Genomic DNA, 19,605 nt, shown 5'->3' with positions numbered 1-19,605 from the left:
ACAAGAGGCATGAGACAGCTCCCACCATCACACCGTCTGTCACGAAGCAACATGCCGTACGCAGAAGCCAGAGAAGGGGCCTGGCGTGGGTCACGGGAGATGAAAGGCAAGGAAGGTGAGGGACCTGTCTGCCAAACCGAGGACAGCGAGGACAGCAAGGACAGGGCAACTGTGGACACGCGCACATAGACACACAAAGACGTGTGAGCACATGCCCATGCGCACATGCACAGACGTGCACTGACAGAGACGCTCGTGCACACGCACAGACGTGCACTGATCCACACAGAGACGCTCGTGCACACGCACAGACGTGCACTGATAGACGCTCGTGCACATGCACACAGACGTGCACTGATACAGAGACACTCGTGCACACGCACAGACGTGCACTGATACAGACGCTCGTGCACACGCACAGACGTGCACTGACACAGAGACGCTCGTGCACATGCACACAGACATGCACTGATACAGAGACGCTCGTGCACACGCACACAGACATGCACTGATACAGATGCTCGTGCACATGCACAGACGTGCATTGATACACACAGAGACGCTCGTGCACATGCACAGACGTGCACTGATCCACACAGACGCTCGTGCACATGCACACAGACGTGCACTGATACACAGAGACGCTCGTGCACATGCACACAGACGTGCACTGATACACACAGAGACGCTCGTGCACACGCACACAGACATGCACTGATACACAGATGCTCGTGCACATGCACAGACGTGCACTGATAGACACTCGTGCACACGCACACAGACGTGCACTGATACACACAGAGACGTTCGTGCACACGCACACAGACATGCAGATACAGAGACGCTCGTGCACATGCACACAGACGTGCACTGATACACACACGCTCGTGCACACGCACACAGACGTGCACTGATACACAGACGCTCGTGCACATGCACACAGACGTGCACTGATACACACAGACGCTCGTGCACATGCACACAGACGTGCACTGATACACACATATACACACAAACACAACTGCCTTCCTCCCACAAGCACAATGACTCCCCCTTCCTTCATCTTTGTTCTCATCCCACACACCCCAGGCTCCTTCATCCCAAACTCCCTGCAGGCTGGCTGGCTGATTCCAGCCTTCCCAGGTCTCTAATCTTAAAGACGACCACCACTACATAATCAGATGTTCAATGCTTTACAGAACAAACGTGTTCTTTACTGTGAAGTTCATTATGAACCTGAATCCCTGATCATTTAAAGCCTATTATCCAACTTATGCCTCAAGCAGCAACATTTTTGTGTTCAACGATTTCACTTACTACACACACCTTGTGCAAAATCACAAACCTTTTCATACATTTATGAGCTTCAGAATTTAACTGGGAAGTGTAGCACAGCCCTTTGTCCCTCTGCATTGCATGGTGAGAAATGGCTAAAGCAACCATCGCCGCATTCTGTTTTATGAGCGCAAAGGAACACCTATTCTTATCTGGGCCACGCGCCCTGGTCCTTAGGAGGATGCCAGATCCTCCTGGGAGGGCAATGGCAGAGGCTGCACAGCTTCCTGAAGATGTAGGTACCACAGCACCAGCCCCGGGCAGGGAGCCAGGCCAAGGGCAATGACAGAATCTTCCGGAGACAGAAACAGCAACCCACTCATCTGTGTGCACCCGCACCCACAACCGTCTTGCACTGGGTGCATGTCTCGCCCAGGGCGAGGGAAGTTGGGGCCTGGCCTCACAGTGTGGACCGGCGGCGGGACAAGAACACAGTCAACTTTGGCTTTGCTTGGAAAGCTCCTTCAGATACATAACTCCCGGCCCCTCCTGAAAATGATGATTTTCTTAGCCGGGGCCCTGTGCTTTAGGAGAGGTTTACCGTCAGAGCTTGCTGTTCTTTTGAAACTGGGCCACTAGGCTGAGGACCTGCTCAGAGGCTTTGATGATCTTGGAGCCGAGGTAGGAGGTGCTGTTGGGGCCCGTCTCCTCCAGGAAGTAGCGGTAGTTGGCCATCAGGCCGCAGGAGCCGGTGATGCCTCTGAGGCTCACATCCGCCATCCAGTTGATGCGCCACAGCACCGCCCCGTTCTGCAGGTGGAAGTTGGCCACGGGGTTCAGCGCGTAGCCGCGGTGCTTCTCTCCATACAGGTACCAGGCGCACAGCCTCATCAGCGGAGTCTGCAGCGCCCGCACCAGCTTCTCCGACTGCACCCACTCGCTGCTGCTGAGGAGGAGCTTGAGGGTCTCGTTAATGGGGCCACCTGTGATCTCCGAGATTTCCTTACATTCCGAATCTGTAAAGAGTTCATTCCTCCCATGCTCCTTCGTTTGCGAGTTCAGAAGCCCGAGAAGCCATTTGGTGAAACCAGGTATAGGTGACAGACTCGAAAACACCCCAAGGTGAGGAAACTCTCTCTGTAAAGCATGGTTGGGGTGGAAAGGAAGGCGGAGAAAACACAAATTCAGCAGGTACGTTACCAACAGAGGAGCACCTCTTAACCTACGGCTCACATGCTGCTGTGTAGCGGTCAGAGTGACATCTGATACATGTTGTTTATCTTCTTTCAAGGAACTTTTCTTTTTTTCCTCTTAGAGTCAGGGTCTTGCTCTATTGCCCTAGCTGGAGTGCAGTGGTGTCATCATGGCTCACTGCAGCCTCCATCTCCTGGGTCCAAGCCATCCTCCTGCCTCGGCCTGCTGAGTAGCTGGGACCGCAGGCTCACGCCACCACGCCCAGCAGGACATATTTATCAGGAACCTGATGTGTGCCAGACCCTGGAGGCATCCTGACTCCCCAAGGCAGGGCGTCTCCGTCCCCACCAACCCTTCTCATGTCGGCAAAACCGAGACTAGGGTGTTGGGGGACTTGCCTAAAACCAGACAGCTGGCCAGTTGGGAGTGGGGCTCGGTGCACTGCAGCTACTCACTGCAGGCCTTGTCTTTCCCGTACACCATGCTCCTCCCATGGCCACCTGTGAGGCCCCAGAAGCTGCTCTGCTGCTCGGCACACGAGTGGCCAGGGACTGGTGAGTGAGCGACTAGCTGCCCGGCCACACCCCAGCGGGTGCAGAACGGGGTAGAGGGCAAGGAGGGGGACGCTGCGGGTGTCTCTCCATATCACATGACACGGTTCAATCGTTATTGTCCCAACTAGACAGAGATCTCATGATCATTTCAAACAATCTACTACTTTCTGATTATAAATGTAACAAAGGCTCACTATAGATATTTTTTAAAAAAATTAATGACAGAAGAAAATAAAACCATCACACTCCACTACATTGAGAAAACTACCCTCGACAGTCTGCTCAGATAAACTCCTGGTGTTTCTTGATGCGATTTTTGCATGGGTGAGACACTTACTTTATATTTTGCAATATGAATTTATATCGTGAGCATTTTCTCATTATCATTTAAAATTCAAAAACAGAAAATTTTAACCACAGAGTAATATGAAAAGAGAAGCCTATTATGATTTTCCTCACCATGTTCCTCTCGTTGGGCATTCGTGGTAGCTCCCGGGTTTTTTGCCCCCGCCCCGAACCACTGTTTTTTTTTTTTTTTTTTTTTTTTTGAGACTGTCTCTCCCAGGCTGGAGTGCAATGGTGCAGTCTTGGCTCACTGCAATCTCCGCCTCCTAGGTTCAAGTGATTCTCCTGCCTCAGCCTCCCGAGTAGCTGGGACTACAGGCATGCGCCACCATGCCTAATTTTTGTATTTTTAGTAGAGACGGGGTTTCACCACGTTCGCCAGGCTAGTCTCGAACTCCTGACCCCAGGTGATCTGCCTGCCTCGGCTGGGATTACAGGCGTGGGCCACTGCGCCCAGCTGTGTTTCGCTTTTGTAAACCCTGACGCGCGCCTCCATGCAGAGGGGCCATTTGTTCCCTTCCAGACTCCCTTTGAGGACTTCTAGGCTGGCCGCCCAGGGGCAGTTAAGCGACACCCTCAGGACAGCTGCTGGGCTAAGGCCCAACTCCCCCGAATCCCGGGATCTGCTCCTCCTCTTCCTGCCTTCCTTACCCTGATACATTTCCCCACCCCGCCCTGCTAATCACCACCCTCAGTGAAGACAGAGGAATGAGGAAACTGTGGGAATGAGCTACGGCTCATTGTTACCCGGGGGAAACATGGCGGCGTGGTAATGAAGCCCACACCCAGCTGAATCTTGAGGGCTTCAATTAGAAATTGATTATGAATTTACTAGGAGCACGTAAACGTCCCCACTCCACACTGTCGTCCTCAAAGGAAGGCCTCTGCTGCAACCATGTGCAGCCCCCAACACAGTGAACACCCTGCTCAGAGCCAGTCATTAGCAAACATCTAGCTGCTGCACCTAATTATTAGATTCTACTCATTGGAATTTATCCAAGTCCCTGATGAGGCTGGTGGTTTTCGAAAGCCTAGGCCTGGAGTGAACATCAACATTTCTGATGTAGGATGGTTAATATGTTTTTCACAGGGCAGCAAAGAGAGGAGAGTTAGATTAAAAGCCGATGCATTTACCTTCGAGCTGTCTGGTCTCACCTCAGCACTCCCTCACAAGCCATGAGAAGGCCCAAGCTAACAGCACATCAGGTGTCAGAGGCCCTGAGAGTGTGGGCAGGGGCAGGGGGAGGACAGGCGTGGCAGGATGACTACCAGCTGTGCCATCTGGCTGGGACATTTCAGAGTGACACTTACACCAGGATGACACGTGAAATCCAGAGTGTCCCGAGCAGGTCAGAACGAGGTCACCCTAGAGAGAGTTGATGACCTCAGAACACAACTGCGTCTTGCAGTCAACTGGGCAGCTGGGTTGGAGGCCTCTCTCAGCATCATTCTCATCTCGCTGGGAGACTCATGGCTCCTAGGAGTTGCCAAGGGGCCTCTGGCACCTTTTCTACCCCCTGCCCCTCCCTTTAGCTCCTGTCTTCATCTGTGTCCCTCATGGCACCTGACACCCCACGAGGTTCGCTGACCTGACCACACGGAAGCCAAGCGTGACCGGGGCTCCCTGCGTGTCGCTTACCTGCAACTCCTTGACGACTCGCTTTATGAGGAATGTTCCCAGCTCCACCCCTTGGAGTCCCTGCTGGGTCAAGCTGATGGAATAAAAGATCGCAGCAGCGATTTTGTTCTTCTCTTCTGTTTCTGATGGAGGATGTTCCTTCACGATTGCCTGGAAAACACCAACGATGGTTCTAAGGGTGGCCTGGCCGCTCTGCAGCCCACGAGGCAAGCCTGTTGCTGGGACGAGAAGACAATTCTCAGAGCACTCAAGGAGCTGGAAGAGACCTCGGCTCCCCAGCTGGGGTTCAGGCTACAGAGCCTAAAAGCTGCTCTGTTTTGAAAACTCTCTGGAGGAGGCGACTCCACCGCGTGCCTGGGGGTCCTCAGCACTGCATCGTTTCTGCCATTTTGAAATTTTCATGCAAACTTTGTTGAAGAGCAATGTATGCCCCTTTCTGTCTCTTTTAGGCCTTTGTGCAAACAAAAACTTGCTCCATAAACTCTCCGGCCAACACTCAGCGATAACACATGGATCCTTGAGACCAAACAGCTCCAGTTCCTTCAGCTTCTCCTAAAGGACTGACGTTTCCCACCACTGAATTGTTTTTCCTCCTTTTCTCTGAACCCTAGGTTTTTCAAATTTCTCAAGAGGCTATAAGCAGTCCTATATAATTTTCTTTTAGGAAATATACCTTTGTTTGACTTTTTCATGTACCTTTTGGGTTTTGTGCCATTTTTGTTTTTCCTAAATGATAACACATTTGCAGACATCCCTGCGAGGCATTCTAAGAAACGAGCTAGACTGGGAAGTCGCTTAGCTGAAGTCTGAGTTTATTGCCTCTCATTCTGACGGCAGCGTTTTCTAATCCCTTATACTCCGAAGCATAATCCTTAACACTCCAAAGCTCACTGGATAACAGTGGAACAGCAGGGGGCTACCTTTTCATCTGCTTTGAAGCAGGGAAACCAGCTTACTTTTGAAGAACCCATTTAAACGATTTTAACTTCTACCAGCTACGTTCGATGCTGGAAGTAGGAGCGTTTAGCTCAGACTGCATAGACGAGGTCTCGTAGTCAGTCCATGAACTTTCTGAAATTGTGTATGGAGGCCGGGCGCGGTGGCTCACGCCTGTAATCCCAGCACTTTGGGAGGCCGAGGCGGGCGGATCACGAGGTCAGGAGATCGAGACCACCCTGGCTAACACGGTGAAACCCCGTCTCTACTAAAAATACAAAAAAAATGAGCCGGGCATGGTGGCAGGTGCCTGTAGTCCCAGCTACTACGGAGGCTGAGGCAGGAGAATGGTGTGAACCCGGGAGGCGGAGGTTGCAGGGAGCCGAGATCACGCCACTGCACTCCAGCCTGGGCACAGAGCGAGACTCCGTCTCAAAAAAAAGAAAAAAAGAAAGAAATTGTGTATGGAATGTGTGAGTCTATGCATATCTGCCCTGAAGAAAACATCCTCAGCATTTTTCCCTCCAGATTCTTAACAGGGTCTGTGACTCCAACAAAGTGAAGAAATGCTGCTGTGAGGAAAGGGGGAGAGCTCATGACATGAAGGACATATCCTCCGAGGCCCGAGAGGGGCCCGCTGTCCTGCACCGTGCTCTATGGAAGAGCTCTGTCGTTCACAGGACGGAGCTCACTTCACATCACTCCCAGGCTTATCTCCTTTCTTTTTTTTTTTTTTTTTGAGACGGAGTCTTGCTCTGTCGCCCAGGCTGGAGTGCAGTGGCACGACCTCGGCTCAGTGCAACCTCTGCCTAGTGGCAAGCGATTCTCATTTGTGCCTCAGCCTCCCAAGTAGCTGGGGCTACAGGCACACACCACCACACCCGGATAATTTTTGTATTTTTAGTAGAGACGGGGTTTCACCACGTTGGCCAGGCTGGTCTGGAACTCCTGACCTCAGGTGATCCGGCTGCCTCCTCAGCCTCCCGGAGTGTTGGGCTTCTGGGCGTGAGTCACTGCGCCGGGCTCTCCTTTGTTTTTTAAGAAGTCTGCAAATTATCTTGTGATTCCTTATGCAAAAATCCCAGCAATCTTTTTTTTTAAGTTTTCAAAATAAAAACAAAACTTTCTTCGGTTATACAAGTGAGGTATGTATAATGCCAAAGAGACAAAAAATTGATAAAACTAAGTGAATAAAACAAAAAGAGGCAAAAAAAAAAAAACCATGCATAAAAAAAAATAACCAATTACTCCAAAATCTAATCTCCATGCCTGTTGCTGCTGCCCTTTTGATGAACACCTTTCCAGGCCTGTCTCAGAGGCTCTCGGTACGCACACAAATGCACACAGGACTGCGTACCCACGCACACTCTCACGTGCCGTTACAGTCAGGATGCGAGCTGGGTCTGATTTCCAGTTCGGCCCTTACTTGCTCGATGATCATGGGTAAGTTGCGGACGTTCCCTCAAGCCTCGGTTTTCTCATAATAATACCTAAATCAGCCGGGCACGGTGGCTCACGCCTTTATAGTCCCAGCACTTTGGGAAGCCGCGGCGGGCAGATCACCTGAGGTCAGGAGTTCGACACCAGCCTGGCCAACATGGTGAAATCCCATCTCTGCTAAAAATACAAAAAAAAAAAAAAAAATAGCTGGGCATGGTGGCACATGCCTGTAATCCCCAGCTACTCGGGAGGCTGAGGCAGGAGAATCGCTTGTACCCGGGAGATGGAGGTTGCAGTGAGCCGAGACAGCACCATTGCACTCTAGCCTGTGCAAGAAGAGCGAAACTCCGCTTCAAAAAAAAAAAAAAAACACACCACCACCACCTAAATCACAAGGTGCTCAGGGCAATAACACACAAAATGTGCTTCACAGACTGACAGGCACAGAGCACTACTCAACAGATATTATTAATATTATTCATAAGACCACACCATACACATGCTACTCTGTAAACCTGAACTTCTACTCAAGAGTAAGTCAAGGCTGGTTTTCCATATAAACCTACAACAATATTTAAATACATGCACAGATATCTGATGTACACGAGGCCGCGCCATGTGTCTACACCGCCCTCCTGGAGCCCATTCTCTCCTAATGGGCCCTAGGTTATCATCTCCAGCCTTCTGAACTGTCAGCAATGCTGCAGGAATAGCCATCTGACTCTGAGGGCTGAGCATCTCCCCAGGAGAAGTTCCTAAGAGTGGAACTGTTAGGCCAGAAGGAATGCACATTCTGAATTTTCATCCATGTTGCCAAATTGCCCTCAGAGAAGTCAGAATGGCCCCTAGTCCCACCAAGAGGGCATCGGAGTGTGACTCTTTCACACACAAACATTGTAAGGGAATGTGTTTCTCCTTGGTGATCAGGAATGTCTGCTCATTTGCCCTATTCAGCTTCTCTAACTTCTCAGCAGGACACCTGCTTAGGGCACTCACCTTGTGATGGGCCATCATCCACTTAGCTTCCTAACAGCCCCTCATGTCCTCTTGGTCTGAGCAAACCTGCAATGCCCCAGGGGTCTCATGCTCCCTGCCACCTGTCTTTAGCACTCCTATTTCCAGACCCTGCAATGTGCTCCCTGGTTCTTCTGCCCCCATGGGCCTGCAGGAGCGTTTCAGACATTCTTGCCAAACTCACCCAGGAGCACAGCAGCTTGCCACAGGACGGGGCTATCAACCACAAGTCCCATAACCTCCACTCGCCAAGGAGTGTCCTCGGCCCACATCAAGCATAAGGGATGGAGTGCCTCTTTCAATTTTCTAATCAAGTATCTTTCAAAACTCCCCACAGGCATTTAACAAAAGCTGTAAAGGTGAACTATGTATGGACCAGGTATCTGTCCCTTCTTCCTTCACAATTATTTTCTGCCTCACAAACATGTTCTGTGATAGACTTTAACTGTATCTCAACCTAAGATCAACACAGCCAGATGAATGCTCGCCTTGCTCCATAACTGTCTGCCTGTTACACTTCTACGCTCTACACCTACAAATCTGGAGATTTTATTTAACCAATTTAAAAAAGCCCAAAACCATTTATTTAAAAAAAAAAAAAAAAAGAGGATAAACTCAAGTAAAAACAAAACAAAACAAAAAACACAAGGGGCTCTATGGGGTGCCCATCTTGTCCCGAATTGACCATCGCAGGTACCTGGATGTTGCTGGAGATGTCACCAGTCAGTGCCACGTGCAAAACGACCAGGGGCTCCCCAGGGGTCGAACAGTGAGAAAAGAAGTAACACCTTCTGTAGGGCCCAACACGGCGCTTCATGTCCATCCAGTTTTTTACAGGATGCACAGCCTCAGCCCTGGGGCGGAATTTATAAAGAGACAAGACAAATGCATAATTCACAAGCAACGGCTGCTGACTCCTATTCATACTATTCGTCTAAGTCAAACAAGTTCTTTAAATAGAGCTTTAATGGACTCTTCTGGAAAATTCAAAGAAAGCCATTTTCATGAGAAACAGCACCCACTGAGAGGAACTACAGTGAATGACCATTTTACACACAAAATTGTGCTCCAGTTTTAATCCCAGTTTTAAGAGGAGTTTGTGAGGCTCCGGGGAAGGATTCACGCAGATTTTAACGTGAAACCTAATCAAACGCTTGGTGTTGAACACTGTCTTTTCTTTCCTCGGGATCTCTGTGAAGCCGTCAGTGCTGCAATCAGGGGGCTCATCTGGTGTCTTCCAGCAATCTCGCCCCACCGCTATTTTGTTTTCAGCATGTGAAATGGCAGCAGGCACTGTCAGCCCTTTGAATTGAATTGGTTACATTTCAAATAGGACACTTTTCAAACCATGGATTCCATGGGACAACATGTAATGTGAAGATACCTACGTGCAAAGGTTGTGAAGGCACCGTGACATGCTAGCCTGTGTTATACGGGTCCTGGATGTAACTAACACATGATATAGTTTGTTTAGAGATTTTAACTCAGGGAGAAATCTTAACCACCAGGTGGGCTAAATACTGTTTTGATTACGAATGCAAATGCTTGGTCCAGTGAGTTTCTACAACTCTGATCACGGGGTCTTGGGACGAGCGAAAATGGGTGTGTTTGCTTTAAATAAGAGGACACAAATAAGACCTCACACGCAGGTCACTGACAGACGTATCAGTTTCTCTTGGTGCCCTTTCTTCTTCCTCCATAATCTTAGTATCATGTGTGGTGACAGCCGCAGCATTTGCAAATACTGTGTTTGGATTTTATTAGACTTGAAATAAACTGTACATATGAATGGAGATAGATTAGCTTTTAGTCAATATAAAACATACACAAATATATATGAAAAATGTATGTACAAAGAAAATGAAAACCGTAATACTTACTCACTGATTTTCTGAAGCACTTCACACGGTGAATGCCAGGTAACCCGTTCTAGGTTCAGGAACCCGGAGGAAAACCATTCTGAGAGCATTCCTTTCAGCACCCCATTCATTTCCTGAAAAGGAGAAGATAAATCCCAGGCCTCCAATGTGCAACAAACAGATCAAGCCCATCTCTGTGTTGTGGTCAGCACAAGGAATGAAAACACTCAAGCACGATACATAAGACAACTGTGCAAGACAATTCTCCAAACAGCTTTTCCCAAGATTCCTCTGTCAGACATCTTATCTCAAACCAAGTCAGGCTTTCGTTCAACGCTCTATTTAGACTTAACTACTTCAGTCTGTTAAGACCTCTGAATGGAAACAATTCAATTTGAACTAAGTTGCCCAAATCAAATAATATGTTCCAATTCGTTCACCATAGTGAGCATACTAATCATATAAAATCAACATAACAATGAAAGATGCACTGTAAAGGAAATACTAAGACAGCAAGGGTGTCAACAGCACTCTCCTCGTCCTTTCGGGAACCTTCTTTGATACGTCAAAACATTACGCCTACATTTCCTAAGAAAGACAAGTACTTGGTTCAGGAACCCTATTTCATCAACTCAGAGATGTACATTTTCATATTTTAACATCTCTCAAGTCAGGATGCATCTTTCGAATGATGGCGGGTCACAGACTAATTGGCAGCATTTTTGTTTTAAGAGACGGGGTCTCACTCGGTCACCCAGGCTGGAATGCAACAGCATGAACACGGCTCACTGCAGCCTTGACCTCCTGGGCTCAAGTGGTCCTCCTTTCTCAGCCCCCCACGTAGCTGGGACTGCAGGTGAGCGCCATCAAGCCTGGATAATTTTTTTTTTTGTATTTTTTGTAGAAATGGGGTTTTGCCACGTTGCCCAGGCTGGTCTCGAGCTCCTGAGCACAGGCAATCTGCCTGCCTTGGCCTCTCAAAGTGCTGGGATTACAGGCGTCAGCCACTGTGCCCCGCCGTAACTGGCAGCATTTTTAACCTACCTTAAAGGGACATAAAATAATAGTGTATCTGGCAACCAATGCATTTCAGAGTTGATGAAATTATCCTAATTTTGCTTCACTTATTTATATTGTATCTACTTCCAAAAATGATGTGAATTGACTTGACCACCCAAGATACATCTGCACTGAAGCTTTTCCAGCAAGAGCAGAACACAAGGCCCTGAGCAGGAGCAGCGTCGCCTCGGTGCTGCCTGCACAGCCACAGCTTGTTGTTCCCCAATGGCTGTATCCCTTTTCTTTCAAATTAATAGAAGCCTCACTTTTCAGCTAGGGACACAGCTGTCCAGAACAAAGATTGCACTGCGGCTGGGGTCAGCCATGTGACAGAGCTCTCTGGTCAATGAGGGGTAAGCAGAGGTCTCCTGCAGCCACTTTGGGGAACTTGAAAAGACAGCAGGAGCAGGCCCTTGGCCCATCTTTTTCTTTGTCCTTTCCACTGCAGACTGGAAGGCGGTGTGATGGCTGGCATTGGAGCAGCCATCCTGGGCCACGACGTGGCTTTGGAGATGGTTTTTCTGGGCAGAGCAACAAGATTCAAGTCTGGATCTACCAAGAGCACCAAAGACCAGAATCAGCTCTGGGTTGCCCACCTCTAGACTTTCACATGACAGACAAACTTCTGTCATATTCAAATCACTGTTATTTTGGGTCTTTGTTACTCATAAACTACATAGTAACAGATCCACTGAACATTATTATTAAATAACAGTAAACATCTCCGGACATCTGATACAAGAATGACCTTCTGAATCTCTCTATAAGGGTCATAAAGAACACAATGGGCAACACCTATAAGAATGGCTTTACAACGGCTAGAATTTTTTTTTTTTTTTTTTTGAGAGATGGAGTCTTGCTCTGTCACCCAGGCTGGAGTGCAGTGGTGCAACCCTGGCTCACTGCAACCTCTGCTCCCTGGGTTCAAGCGATTCTCCTGCCTCAGCTTCCAAATTTTATAAAACAATTTTACATTTTAATCCCTGTTAAAGGGTGAAAGGACTCAGAACTTTGATGCCTGAGGAAGAGTTGCAGGTTTTGGGGTGATGGCTCAGAGAAGTTTTCGGAAGGAGATGAGGTCTCCTTTTACATGTTTAAGCACTAGGGCACGAAAGAGGCCACAAATTTGTTCTGTGTGACCCCATGGGGGCCGGGGAAGGAAATCTAGGACTGACTGGTGGAAGTCATGGGCAGTCAGATGTGGACTCAATTTAGTGTAAAGAGGAACTGTTGAATAGCTGGAGCTGTCCACAGAGGTCATCCTGGGAGACGGTGACCCTCAGCACTGGAAGTCATCAAGCACAGGTGGACAGAACTCAACGGAGCTGTTTGAAAACGGATTTAAGCATTGGATAGACAGCTGGACCAGAAGATCTTTGCAATTCCCTTTAACTCTACATTCCATGACTCAATCTCCTTTACTTGGTTGTAAACGCCATAAAAGCAGGGTCCACTTCTGATTCATTTTTATGGTTCACAAAGCATTCACTAATAGATTGATATCAAATGAAAAAGATGGAAAAATGGAATGAATGGTGATTACGAAGTAGCAAGAGGGCAGGATGAAAGAGATCATTTGCTAGGTGACACGGAATGGCCCTTTATAAAACTGTACTTTCTGCATTTGACTATAGCAATTCTTAATCTTCCTGGGATCCTCTCACACTCTTACGTGCTAAAAACCATAGGTCCTGCCCCCAGAACGCTGCAAACACATTAGTAAAATTGTGCATACGTTTTCCTGGGGTTCATGGACTCCTCTGATACTTATCTATGGACCATCCCAGGGGCCAGGAGGGCTTCTGTACCCCAGTTTAGGAACGGATGATCTGAGCTCTGTGTAAGAGGTACTAGTATCTTAGATTCATGATACGAAAAAAGCTGGAAATACCTAGTTTTACTATCAATTTAATATTAATTGTGAAAGAAATGGTTTGGCTGATGAAAGCTCCTCCCCTACAAATCTCTTCATTCTATTTTGGGCTCCTGACAGCTACAAAATGTGACACTGGTACACGAGAAGTGGGAATCTAGGCTAAAGGTTAGAAGTCTCCGTTGCTCAGTTCTAACACCGGCAGCAGCTGTTCAGGCTGGGAAGAGCCACAGCACGCGGCAACGTTGCCGGGATACAAACACCACCAGGGAAAGAGGCCTCTGCAACTGTACGTGCGTTAATTCAGGCACCATTTATCACCAATACAAGACTGAGAAACACAACTGCGGGGAATATCCTGGTGATGCTAAGGGCAGCGACAATTCTCAGTGGATTCTGCTGGAGTGCTTCTTATTTTTTTTTTCAGAGGCAGGTCTTGCTCTGTTGCCTAGGCTGGACTTGAACTTCTGGGCTCAGCTGAACCTCCCAAGTAGCAGGGACTACAGGTGCGTGGCACTGCACCCGGCTCTGTGTATTGTGTATTGTTAATTCCATTGACTTGTATGACACTGTTTAGCCCAGCCCACTTTTCCTTTTAAAAGAGAAACTGGTTCCCTCTCTTTTGAAGCTCTATCAAGATCTGCTTATTTTGGTATGTGAAGAAAAGTTACCCTCCCTTGTCCAGAAGCCCTGCTCTGGGGAAGGGAAGATAAAGTCACGGATGAGGGTAGCACTGCAGAGGCTGAGAAATTTGGGGACAATTCCCACTCACATAAGCTGCCACTCCGCAGGCGTACACTTGATACTATGGGTATACTTTCCTATCTAAAAATAAGTATTATTTAGCATAGGTAAGCACAGAATTTACTAGAACCAACAAGGAGTACTCAATTAACTAAAAGGCAGAGGGTACGCAGGTGTCTAGCATGGCCGGGTGGCTGTGGCAGTGGGAACCGGGTCCCTTCTCTAGTTTCTGTGCCTCTGTTAAGGTTCGAGCACCTCTCATTCCACCCTAACTGCAAGGTCCAAACCGCCCATGAGGAAGCCTTTCCATGAATTAAAGGCCAACCTTCCTCGAGTGCCCACAAATCACTGAACCTCGCTCAGACCTTCCCCTCTACTGGGGATTCGACTCGGTTTCACTGGGATTTCACCTCTAAGAAACTGAAGTCATCAACCAACTGGGCCTCTGGAGAAAAACAAAAAGCCTGTAAACCACCATCCCCCAGACACATCACATCCTCATACCCACACCTACCATGCAACCACAGGGACACACATACCTACAAACTCCTCTACGTTCAGGAGGCCACAAATCCAGGCAGTAACAAGCCTCCAAACTCACTCAGATCAGAGGAAAAGAACATTTTAAAAAGTAAGAACACAGCCGGGCACAGTGGTTCACACCTGTAATTCCAGCACTTTGGAAGGCCAAGGCAGGCGGATCATCTGAGGTCAGGAGTTCCAGACCAGCCTGGCCAACTTAGCAAAACCCCATCTTTACTAAAAATACAAAAATTAACCAGATGTGTTGGCAAGCACCTGTATTCCCAGCTACTCAGAAGGCTGAGGTGGGAGAATGGCTTGAACCTGGGAGGCAGAGGCTGCAATGAGCAGAGATTGTGCTGCTGCACTCCAGCCTGGGCAACAGAGCAAGACTCTGTCTCAAAAAAAAAAAAAAAGATCAGATTAAAAAAAATAGATCGGATCCTACCACATTAAGTGATTCTGGTGAGAGGTTACAATATCAGATCCCAGTTGATAGTTTATATGTACACAACAATCTAATTCTATTCTAAGACTGATTTAAATGACAGGGATTTTAAAAAAATTACATCTGGGCTCACACCTATCTATAATCCCAGCACTTGGGATTGGAGGATTGCTTGCTTGAGGCCAGGAGTTCAAGACCAGCCTGGGAAACGTAGCAAGAAAAAACATAAACAAAAAAATAAACACAAACAAAAAAACCATAAACAAAAACAACAAAACAAAAACCCATATATATATACAAACACACACACACACACACACACACATATATACACACATACATATATATGTGTATATACGAGAAAACAACTACGTAGAACAAGGGAAGGGGAAGGGAATTAATAGGTTCGGCTACTAACAGTTACATGCACTGAATATAAGGCTGGGGTTTCTAGGTAAAGAAAGGGAAGGGGCACAATAAAGCAATCACGGAAAGGCTCCTGCAGCCATTATGTCCAAACCATATGCAGAGGCAAAGATCAGGCTGCCGTTATGCATTCTGTTTGATAAACATCTCTGGTCCACAGGACTTTTGGCCTAGCATTACAGTATGCAATGTTTTTTTTCCCTTATGTAAATAGCCTTGGTCAAAAAGCAAGGAAACTTGTGAATGTCTAAGGACTCAGCAGCCTCTGTATTTCCCAGGGGCCAGCTCCTTTCTCTCAACAGTCAAGTCTGGAGGTGAGTGTGTTCAGTTGCCATGCAACGTGTTCCTCCCCAAAGATGCGATAACCAAGAGTTTTCTTGAGTGGGGAAGAACAAAAGGATGTATTCCACAGCATCTCACAGAACCAGAGAATTCAGAATTGGACCGGATGTGAGAAATCAATGAGGGACAAAGCTGTCCAAATGTCTGATATGAGGACCCTCTCAGCTGGGCAGAAACCTTTCAAGTCCTTCATGGCTTTCGCTCAGGCTCAAAAATCTATGACAGAGTGTGGGGCAGTCTCACCTCCACACAGATGCTGAATGATTAGTGTGTCAAGTGTGTCTTATGCCAGGACACCCAGGAATCTATTACAATGATTCATTCATCATTCTGCTATGCAAGAAATTTAAAGACAAGTTTCCCAGTTTTCGAGGAGCTGATCATTTACTTGGGGAGATGATATATTGCAAGTACTATGTCCAAGTGTGGATCAGAAAAACTCAGCTATTCAGACTAGGCTTGAGCCCAGAACATGATAATTCAACACAGCAAGAATTCATGACTGATTCTGTGTCATGCAATTAGCAACTGTGGGCTTTCTGTCTGAGAATCTTACGGCCAAAGATGCCCGGCCCTCAGTAACACTTAGCGCTGTAAATTAACCAGCTATCACGGGGAATCAAATCATGGCCACTGTTGTCACTCTTGACATTAATCCCATACTTAATTATGCCCAATTTTATGCATCTAAGTAGCCAAAAAAGAAAGTTTCTAATAAACATCTGATTAACGGTAAGACAGTGATATAAAGCGTAGTGCAAATAACCCTGGATTAGGGTGGGTGATCAGCAACAGCTTTTTGCTCTGAATTTAAGAACAAGTCACACAACCTCAGCATGTTCTCCTTTACTGTAAAAGAGATACGTGTTATCACCCACGTAAGACTGAAGGAATGAAAACTATTAAACCAGTATTAGAGTTCTTAAATGGGTCAAGTCATAATCATTCAAGTGTTCAATTTTTTTTAACACTAACTGCACATAACAAACTTCTGAATGTCCAAAACTTCCTGAAACATTTACATCATTTTTCGTTCATTAAAAGGGCAGGTTAAGCCTGGGCCACATGGTGAAACGCCCTCTCTACAAAAAAAAAAAAAAAAAAAAAAAAAAATTAGCCGGACATGGTGGCCTGCACCTGTAGTCCCAGCTACTCAGGAGGCTGAGGTGGGAAGATTGCTTGAGCCTGGGGAAGCCGAGGCTGCAGTGAGCCGTGAAAACACCACTGTACTCCAGTCTGGGCAACAAAAATAAAAATAAAAAAAGGGCAGGTTAGTTTTTCGCCGTATTTAATACTAACAGTATAAAAGAAGAGTATATGCTGCTCTAGGCCTTCTTTCGGGTCATAATCATTTAAATCTCAAAGTATGTGTCTGCATTTAACATGAATGAACTGTGCTAATGCCTGATTACCTCAAGTCAACTCAGAATCATCACATTAAGTACTGAACGCAGGGAGTTAAATGCCCTCCCAAAAGTCATGGAGCACAGACAAGGCTAGAAGCCATGGAGACTCCTGGGTGATGGTGGTGACCTTGAGTCCTATTTACCTTTGTGCATTTCACAGGACTTCTCAGGACAATGTCTCACACATAGCGGGTGCCCAGTGAACTTCTGAAACACCATCCAGGGTCTCAGAAGGCTGCCTGATGCTCAGTCTGATACTCTAGTTCAGGTATACCATATAGATGAAACACTTCTCAGCTACAATAATTTAAAGAGACTGTAGAGCACACACTAAATCAGGTACGAGAGGTGACAGTTACCTTAAAGACCACCAAGTGCTGAGTATTTAGTAAACGCTATACAAGTGAGGACTTCAAGGACAGACTGGAGGGAGGCGGGGGTGCGCTCTGACGAGGCCAGGACTCAGACAGCGTGGGAAGGGGACACAGTTGGCAGGCGGTAATTGGGGGCGAAGTGAGCGTGCTATCGGGCAGGGAAGGCGGGGTGTGTGGGACTTGGAGGGGGCAAGTGAGGACTACTCGAGTAGGGCGGCCAGTCCGCGCTGCCGGGGGGTCGACGGCGGCCCCTTACCCGGACGTCCGGCCCCTCCACCAGCTTGAGGGCCTGCGCCTCCAGCAGGTCGGCCCGCAGCTGCACCAGGAAGCGCACGCCGCCGTCCAGCTTGCTGATGTGGTGGAAGAGGCCGCGATAGCGCGGCACCAGCGCGTAGCGCAGCCGGTCCTCGGCCTGCAGCAGCACCGCCGCCTCCCGCTGCTGCTGGCGCAGATGGAGCACGCCGGCGCTCTGTTCCGCCACCTGGCCGTGGTCCACGCCGAAGCCCCGCGCCAGGCGGCCCAGCAGTTCGGCCCGCTGGGCCGTCTCGGCCAGCCCACCGTAGAAGCTCACGAAGTCCGCGCACTGACCCTCGGCGGGCGCCGGTGTCTTCTCGCGCAGCTCGTAGGCCGGGGTCGGCGGCACCGCGCGGCGCAGCAGCTCGTCCATGGCCCGCTCCAGGGCGCCGGCCGCCTGCCCGCTCGCCAGCCGGGGCCCGGGCGGCCGCGGGGGAAACCGCAGCGGGAGGAGACGCCTGGCCGTCAAGCCTGGCCCGAGGCCTCGCATGGTGCCGAACAACAGCTGCCGAGGGGGGAGCGCCGCCGCAGCTGCCGCGCTTCCGGCTTCCGGCGCGAGCCGGCCCCATTGGCCGAGGCCGCGAGCCCGGCTGGGGAGGCGGCCAATAGGAGGGCGGGGCGGTGGGGGCGAGGCGGCGGGGGCGGAGCGGCTCTGGCGGCGGCCGGAGGCCAAGTGTGGCTAAAGGTTACTGCCCCGCGGCTGGGCTGCCTCGGGGCCTGCTCCTGCGTGGCTGGCGGCTTGTACTCCGGTCCTAACACCTGGCCGCCTAAAGGCACCGGCCCAGCCCCGCCTCTCTTTCCCAACTGCACTGCACAAGTGCCGCCTCCTCTCTAGATCCGAGCGCCTCCAGCCTCCCGGTGCATCACAGTCACCTGGGAACTCCTGCACCGGAGGATTCCTGGGCTCCGAAATCAGAATCCTAGAGATTCAGATTCAGTGTGTCTGGGAGGAGCCAAGGAATATGCTTGCTTAAGAGGTGTTTGTGGCAATCCTCTGGCATGGTAGGTAGCCTTTGTTTGACTCCTGCCTAGGCACTCACCATTCGCGTCAGTGTCTTACACACATGACTCTCAGAGCCACAGAGGTTGGAGGGGTGTGTGTGTGTGGAGAGAGAGAGAATATGTCTATATGTATGGATGTATGTACACATACGCACGCATATACACATGCATATGTATGTAAAAGAGACATAGAGACAGAGAGACTGATGGAAAGCCATACCCTTGAGCAAATGCCAGAATGAGACAAAGAGTTTTCTTTGAAATAGTTTTCAGATAATTGCAGTTATCAAGAGAGATTTATTTTGTCCTCTAGAAAGATAGGCCTGAACTCTAGTTCCCCCTCCTTCCCCAGTCCATTACAATTAGTAGAAGAGAATGTCGCGTACCAGCCATGTCTCCCACATGCAAAATTGCAGGAGGCATTAGGAACACAGTGGGATTTTGTTCCACTCTGATGGAAATATGGCATCTTTGGTTGGAGGGTGAGGGAGCCATGTACTTGGTTGACTATGTCTAGGTGCTAGGATTTCTATAGGTAGAACCCTTTGGTGCAGGTCTTGCAGTATAAAACACACCTGGAGGTAGTTCTGTATGAGGACAGCCTTTGCTGGGTGTGTCTCATCTTATGGGGCACGAAGAAACTACGTTTGGCTCATTCTGCCAAGACATAGGCACACAAAACATTCTGAAACCCTAGTGGTGGCTTTTGAGCACACCTCTCCGTTCCTCTTTTCTAAGAAGTGGTGAAACCATATTGCCAGCTGGCTAAGGGAGTTGGTGGGGTCCAAACTCTGGTGTTTGTCTGTTTGCCTTGTCGAGTGAGCTCTTGTCTGTCCTAGGATAATCCTGCCTTGCTTTA

The 19,605-nt window shown here is 48.7% G+C and overlaps 1 protein-coding gene across 1 annotated transcript; it reads right to left on the bottom strand.

The window, feature by feature from the left end:
- Window positions 1-1,192: 1,192 nt before the first annotated feature.
- MLYCD (malonyl-CoA decarboxylase) lies at window positions 1,193-18,743 on the bottom strand. The gene is made up of 5 exons (XM_003820878.6): window positions 17,707-18,743; window positions 10,278-10,390; window positions 9,095-9,251; window positions 5,008-5,157; window positions 1,193-2,412 (listed from the first exon to the last, which is right to left on the bottom strand). Exons 1-5 carry the CDS (start codon window positions 18,232-18,234, stop codon window positions 1,879-1,881), a joined length of 1,482 nt encoding a protein of 493 aa, XP_003820926.2. The 5' UTR covers window positions 18,235-18,743; the 3' UTR covers window positions 1,193-1,878.
- Window positions 18,744-19,605: the final 862 nt, after the last annotated feature.

Source organism: Pan paniscus, chromosome 18 (assembly GCF_029289425.2).
Source record: "Pan paniscus chromosome 18, NHGRI_mPanPan1-v2.0_pri, whole genome shotgun sequence".
Classification (NCBI taxonomy): Eukaryota; Metazoa; Chordata; class Mammalia; order Primates; family Hominidae; genus Pan; species Pan paniscus.
This window is presented reverse-complemented; position numbering and strand designations above follow the sequence as displayed.

Bases quoted from the DNA above. Each gene is read 5' to 3' on its own strand.
- MLYCD (XM_003820878.6), bottom strand. From the start codon at position 18,234: ATGCGAGGCCTCGGGCCAGGCTTGACGGCCAGGCGTCTCCTCCCGCTG. The intron at 10,391-17,706 runs GTAAGGGGCCGC...TCTCCTTTTCAG, and splicing joins TGGAGGGGCCGGACGTCCGG to GAAATGAATGGGGTGCTGAA. The intron at 5,158-9,094 runs GTACCTGCGATG...GGTGTTTTCCAG, and splicing joins ACATCTCCAGCAACATCCAG to GCAATCGTGAAGGAACATCC.